This window comes from Pteropus alecto, unplaced genomic scaffold (genome assembly GCF_000325575.1).
Source record: "Pteropus alecto unplaced genomic scaffold, ASM32557v1 scaffold75, whole genome shotgun sequence".
NCBI classification, from domain to species: Eukaryota; Metazoa; Chordata; class Mammalia; order Chiroptera; family Pteropodidae; genus Pteropus; species Pteropus alecto.
This window is the reverse complement of record NW_006440638.1, coordinates 32,198,872-32,205,994: the sequence shown is the minus strand read 5'-3', so window position 1 is coordinate 32,205,994 and position 7,123 is coordinate 32,198,872. Positions and strand designations below refer to the sequence as shown.

Genomic DNA, 7,123 nt, shown 5'->3' with positions numbered 1-7,123 from the left:
ACTTCCTAATCTCACACGAGAGCATCCATATGGAGAACATACTGTGCATCCAAAACTCTAGCTGCAAGGGAATCTGGAAAATTAGTCTTTGCTTTCCAACTTCCACAATACAGAAAGGCTCCCTAGGAGGTAACATGGAGAATATGAGAAATAAGAGAAAAGAGGGCTCTAGGCAGAGAGAATAATGTGAATAAAGGCCCTAAGGTGTGTTCAGGAAACAAAAAAGGCCAATTGGATGGGCCATGGTAAGGAATTTGGATTTTATCTTAGGTGAAATGGAAGCCACTGAGAGGTCTTATGGAGGGTGGTTGCCATGATCAGATTTGTACTTCAAGAAGGTCCCTCTGCCTATGTGTGAAGAATGGGTTTGAGAGATAAGAATGGAAGCCAGAAACCAGCGAGGAGGCCACTGAGGCCTCAGGAAGAGGGATAATGGTGGCCAAAAGGAGGGTGGTAGCAGAGGAGCTGGAAGGAAATGTCTAGGAGGTAAAATCTAGAGAACACAGTAAAAATTAGATGACAAGGGTGGAGAGGCATAGAGACAGCTCCCAAGTTTCAGACCCATGAGCTTAGAAAAGTCACTTTATTTGTCTCTTGGTTTCCTTTTCTCTAAACTGGGGTTGACTATGATGGGTAATTCATTCATTCAACATATTCATAAGTCACCTACTATGTGCCTGCCAGTAAGTGTAAAACTGCTTTTCCCAATGTCTAGCCCCAGAGCAAGTGCTCAGGAAAAATTTTCTTTTTCTTTTATTCTTCAAAGCTCAACTCAAGTATTCTTTCTCCCAGGAAGGCTTCTTCAATTCTACCCCAAACCACACCATTTTCACATACTTATAGCTGTGACAATCAGAGTCTTTTTGTGGAGACAGGACTGAACCAGGGAGAGGAGGAGGCTAAGTCATAAAGCCTGGATGAGCAATATCCCCTTCAGGGCTAAAGGATAAGATGGAGGAGGGAAGGGATGGTCCGAAACACCCCATATTTCAAATGTTGGCGACTCCAAGAACATGTTATTTCTTCCCACGGGGCCTTTGTTAATGCTTTTTCATTCTGCCTGAAATATCTATCCTCTTATTTATCCTTTGACTCAGCTTGGATGTTTCCTCCTTCAAGAATTCTGCTTTGCCCAACCATCCCTCTTCTGTGTTCCCCTTACATGCTTTGCTTGCCACAGTCAACCTTGCTCACATTAAGTGACCATCTATCTGTTTGTTTGTCTGTCTCCCCATTAGATGGGGAGCCTCTTGAAGACAGGTAACTAGATGGGGAGCCTCGTGAAGACAGGAAGCTCTCAGAAGTCAGACTGGGGAACTAAAATAGAAGTGACCTGATGCTTTCAACATCTATTCAATAAATATCCACCGGGGCAGACTCACCAGGAGTATAGCCACCAAGACTGCAGTGCCTGCCTGCAGCTACTTTGTGCCAGGCCCTGATCTAGGTAACGGGATGAAGGTAGACACATGCGAGAAGGGAAAGATGGAAAAAATTTCAGTGGAGACAGAACAAAAAAAGGGGCATTTGTGTTAGTCAGAATTGGCTAAGTTTTACTGCAATAACAAATAAACTCTGAAATCTCAATGACTTAATACAACACAAGTTTATTTCTTGCACATGAGAAGCCTGATGTGGATGAGCAGTATCTAACTTCCATCTGGTGATGCCAGGGTCTGGAATCCCTCTGTCACATGCTCTGCCATTTCTACATGCAACCTCCCAGGCTTCTTTGGCAGGAAGAAAGTGGGTAAAGGTGGCTAATGGACTCTAACTTCCTCATCCTAGGAGTGATACCCTTCTGTTCACAGTCCATTGGTTAGGGCTAGTCAGATGACTCCCTTGCAACTGCAAGGGAGACTGGAAAATGTAGGGAAGCGAATGGCCCATCTCCACCAAAGCATCCTAGGCTGAGCAAAAGGGGATTTGGGGGAGCAGTACATAGACTACCTTAAGGGTAAAGCTATAATGCCCAGTATGGGCTCACAATAAAGCCCCATGATTTTTTCATGATTGGCAAATGAAGGATAGAAGGAACAAGTGGGTTGGCAAGGTTCTGTTTTGAGTCCTCTTTAGTCTTGGAATACTAAAGCTAAAAATGCCATTTATCAAGGGTCTGCTTGGTACCAGTCACTGTGCTAGGACTGTACACATATCACTCCATCTCATTTAATCCTTAGAACAACTCTGAGGGTGGTGTAGGATTACAGTGCCCATATTACAGATGAGAGGATAGAGGCTCAAACTAGTTTAATCATTTGTCCAGGACAGAAGCCAATGCCCAGATCATGCTACATATGATCACTCACAGGGACAGAGGGGAAAAACCTTAAATGGCTGGAAGGGTGAGTTTCTCACTCTTCAAGCGGTCTCACATCTGAGGAGGTAACAGCATTCTCACATCAATCAAATTTGGAAGCAAGAGAAGGTGGGGTGTGTCCTTAGGCAAGCACTTCACTTATTCACACCCAACTGCAAGTCAACTTTCATTAACTGAGAGTGGATATGACAGCTGGCCTCCTGGGGTGGACACAGGAAAGTGTAAGTGCTGAGCACTCAAGAATTGCTGTATAAGTGGTCTTTATTACCTCTATTAAGGCACCCACCTCGGAGGGGGTCAATGAGCAAGGGAGATCTTGCTAGGGCCCCACTTGCCCTGATGGCAATAGCAGGATGTTTAAGAGCTTCCACCCATCGGGGTGAAACCTCAAGCCTAGACGGAAGGCCAGCTGTACATGCTTTGTGCATCTTGGGACAAGACTTTAGTCTCTGTGTTGGCTCCCTTGCCTAAAAATGAGAAAAATCTGAAAATTCATCAAATGCTCAGTATTTTAGAGGACTTTGGGAAGTATTAATGGAGATGATGGCTGTGAATGCATCTTATAAACCCACGTCTTCCTCCAAACCCACCCCACCTGAACTGTGAGCTCACTGAGGAAAGGGGCTGGGGCTCAGACCCCCTTCTGGCCTCTTCCTTCCTCTACCCAAGAAGGTGAACAAAGGCTGTTTGCAGAAAAGCTAAATAGCCCACCCATCTGTCAAACAGGAGGTGGTCTAAACTAATTAAGTCTAAGGCCCAAAGAAATTTTGGAGTTTAGTTTAAATCAGAGGGTGCAAACTGGCAATGAGTGGGCCAAATTCAGTCTCAGACAAGTTACTTAACCTTTCCGAACCTTGGTTTCCTCATTAGGAAAATGGGCATAATGTTAGTAATACCTAGAAGAATTGCCGTGAGGATTAAAAGAATTAATATATGTATAGTATTTAGGACAGTGCCTGACACATAATAAGTGTTGTATATATATTATTGTTGTTATTATTATTTGATTCACACAATATTAAAGTTTTTGAATTTAAGTATCTTTAGAATTTAAGTATCCATCAGTCTGCCCCAGTCCCCATCACTCCCTCTTGTACTGTATCCAGCCTGCCTCCTTGTCTGGCCCCAGAAGGCCCCTGGTTTGAGTTCCCAACCATAACTTTTGTTCTCATTGTGCCTGCCAGATGACAAAGACTGTTGATTTCTCCCACAGAACCATGTTGATTATAAACCTGAGCCACACTAGCCCTCTCACCAAACCAGGCAAATCAAGGAGGGTCCTGAGATGGCCTCTCAGACCCATGGCTCCACTTTAACCAGCTTTGTGTCTTCCATAGCCCTTCCTCTTCTCTTAGCTTGTTTTCCCAGGTGTCAAATGGGCTCCAGAGTCCCTGTCCATCTCCCAAGCCTGCTCTGAGATGGGGGCAGTGGAAAGGACTTTTTATTCCCTGGGGTCCTATTCCCTTCTCAGCAGAGCTAGGGAGTGCTAGTCCTGTCCCCCCTCAATGCTGATAAGAGAAACCCCACACAGGAAAGTGTAAGTGCTGAGACAAAACCATAATCACAGAGCTCCAACATTATCTAGATGAATGTTTTATTATCATTAGGATGATTGCCATTGACAAGAGGAAGGCGTTTAACAGGTTATATACAAGCCACAACTTCCAGGGTGATGTTTACATATTCCCACATACATTTATCCCACGGCCACCACACAGCACAGCACCACAAGGGATCTCCACCTAAAATGCTTCCTCCAAGAATACAGCTGAGGGTCAGTCACTGCCCACCACAAGAAAATAAGCAAACAAACAAAACACCCAAGAAAGGGCGAGATTCTGGGTTCTAAGGTAAAGTTTACATGTGGTAGATCCTAACACATGGGGCAGGAAATAGAAGTTAGATTTAGACATTTAATCCCACCCCACCTCACTGGCTGCTTTCCCCAGAGGCACTCTGCCTTTTTCTGGGGATCCCTTAGAAGACACAGAAGGGTCATCTCAGGCAGGGCTAAAGAACAGGAGCAGGCTTGCAAGGTGGTAAAGGAACTCTGGGACCTGACTGCTTGCCAGCGATACAAAATGGAGTAATATGGGGTTTTAACTCATAGGCTGGCTTTCCCATGTCCCTGAAGGCCAGGGGTTTGTACATACAAGGCGTCTCGGGTTTATGATCAAAGAGCTAAGGAGGAGAGAAAAAGGGGGTCACAAAGGGATAGAGCATACAGGGCTCAAGACAGTCTTAGATCTCAAACTTGACTTCACAGGAAACTGGGCTCACTCCTCCAGAAGCTCCCTGGCCCAGGCCTCTCGCCTGCCCGGGTGCTGCCGCTTCTCTGCCTCCTGGCCCCTGGTCAGGTCATCCAGGAGGCCTAGCAGGAGGCTGGCTTGACCACAGGCTCCCCGGAGCCTGCATGGGCCTCCCATGGCCCTCTTGCCCGGATGCTGGCGTTTCTCAGGCATCAGCTCTCCCTCCTCTTCCTGCTCCTTTCCATCCTCCTCTTCCTCCCAACTCCTTTGGGCCTTGGGATCCACCAGCCGTCTGCCTGGGTGCTGCCTCTTGGTGAAAGTGTACCCAAGCCAAGAGGAACGCCTGCCAGGGTGCTGCCGCTTCTGCTGGGTCGCTTCAAGAGACCACACAGCTGCATCTTCCCGCCGGCCTGGGTGCTGCCGTTTGTGGGGTCCCACAGCCCCTTCTTCTTCCTCTTCCTCTTCAACTCTCTCTTCTGCCTCCTCTTCCCTTTTGCCTGGATGCTGACGCTTGGAGAGCCAGTCAGGTTGAAAGATCTGGGACTCTTAAGGGACGAAAGAGGCCAGTGAGAGACCCCTGAGTACCCCCTTCAGCCTTCCTCCCAATCAAGAAGGATTCCCTGAAGCACTTACCCAGTCATGGCCTTGCACCTGCCTCAGGACTAACAGACACACACGCTCACAAAGGTGGTCAAAGGCTCCAATTCCAGCTCTGTCACTCCCTAGCTGTGTGACCATAAACAACTCATTTAACCTCTCTGAGTCTGTTTTATTTTGTGTAAAGTGAAGGGTAATCACAGTACCTACCTAAGAGGTTGTTAAGATCAAATAGCGTGATAAGGTGTTTGAAGTGCTTAGAATAGTGAGTGCATATATGCACCTGGTAAGGAGTAATTAGAACTGTCACCCTCATAGACTCTCTCTCCAGCAGAGAAACTTCCCCACTGAAGGTCTGTTCTCTGTGAAATATTCCCAGAACTGAGGTAAAAGAGGAATCTGATCCTAGGAAAGGGTCAACTCACGACTCTGCCAAGAGTGTGGCCAATAAGAGTTTCTGAACTTCTGAAAGGCATGTGGCTGGTTGATCTAGTCGCTCCTTCCCCTCTGCGTCTGAGAGTCCATCAGCCCTCTCCTCTGCCTCCTCTCACCCAGGCAGCTCCGGACAGACCCGCCCCTCACCAGATTCGCGATCTCCCTGGTCCCCTCGCAGCCGCTGGAGGTCTTCCCGGAGGAGGAGGAGGCGCTCCGCCTGGCGCAGGAGGTCGTCCAGGCCCGGGTACTCGGTAGCCATCGCTGCCTCCTGCTGAGCCACCTCTGGCTGTGCGCTGCCGCGGGGGACATCGGTCAAGGTCAGGGTCAAAGCCATAGCGAGCAGCAACCAAGGACCAGGCATCGCGGCGTCTGGGCGATGGAAGACAGAGAGAGCATAAGCGCGCCGAGTCCCCTTCCCAGCCAGCTCCACCTCCCTGTTTCCTGTCCCAGTGGGTCCCCAAGGCCGGAGTAACAAACCGTTTAAACACTCCTGGGAGCAGGACCACCTGCCACTGTGGGGCCTAGCGGGAGCAGCGGGAAGATCTGCCTCTGGCTCTAGGGCTCTTCACCCACAGAGATGCTTGCTTGGTGCGCCTGCCGGAGCTAGGTCACCACCGCCACCGCTCAGTGGTCCGGCGGAGCTGGGGCAGCCAGCGCTGGGGCGGACTCGCCAGGTTAAGATTCTCCCCAAGGTTCTCAATTAAACAGTCTTATCCCGACACTCTTTGGCCAACATTCTAATTCCAACGCTAAGATCCTATCTCTAATGCTAACATTGTATAGCTAAACTAGAAATCTAATTCCAACGCTAAAATTCTAATTTCGACGTTAATCCCAACACTGAAATTCTACCTCTAGCGCTGAGACTAAGATTCTATGGCTAAATTCGATTCCGACGAGAAAATTGTGTTTCTAATGTCAGGATTCAGTTTCTAGCTCCCAAGCTCTCACGCCGCCGCACCGACTGCCTAGCTGTGCGTCCTGGCGCGGACCTGAAGCTGGCGGCCAGGCAGGCGTGGGTTGGCGAACCTTTCATCCGCCGCTCCAGACGCCGAGACATGAGTGCACCATGTGCCCGCGCCGTGGAAGACCCGGGGGTACGAGCGCAGTACCCCACCTGTGTCCAGATGCCGCCGCTTCTCCCGGGGCGCACCCGAGGGCGGGCGGAGAGGGCCCGTTTCCTGGACGCCACCTGCAGGTGGAGAGGGACGAAGGTAACGGTTACCTGCCTGGCGCGAGCTCAGCCGGACCGGTCCGGGGTCCTGGGGCTGCGAGTCCGGAGTTTCAGGGTCTGAAAGAGGCGGGTCAGGAGTCCTGGAGCGCGGGCAGGACTCCGGACCCCAGCTGCCCGCTGCTCTGCGGGGCTGCTGCTTATATCCGCGCGAAGTGGCGGCGCGGGTGAGGTCAGCGGGGAGGGGTCGCGGCCGCCGGGAAGGGGCGCTGACGTGAGCCAGCCCTAAGGGTACCCCTCCCGCCAGCCTGCTAGCTCCGCCGGAAATCTAGGTCGGGGGCGGGGGGGTGC

General features: G+C 49.9%; 1 protein-coding gene across 1 annotated transcript; it reads right to left on the bottom strand.

The window, feature by feature from the left end:
* Positions 1-3,917: 3,917 nt before the first annotated feature.
* On the bottom strand, positions 3,918-7,080 carry TRH (thyrotropin releasing hormone). The gene is made up of 3 exons (XM_015593666.2): positions 6,827-7,080; positions 5,749-5,970; positions 3,918-5,114 (listed from the first exon to the last, which is right to left on the bottom strand). The coding sequence occupies exons 2-3, from the start codon at positions 5,960-5,962 to the stop codon at positions 4,597-4,599; spliced, it is 732 nt and encodes a 243-aa protein (XP_015449152.1). The 5' UTR covers positions 5,963-5,970; positions 6,827-7,080; the 3' UTR covers positions 3,918-4,596.
* Between the last annotated feature and the right edge of the window lie 43 nt (positions 7,081-7,123).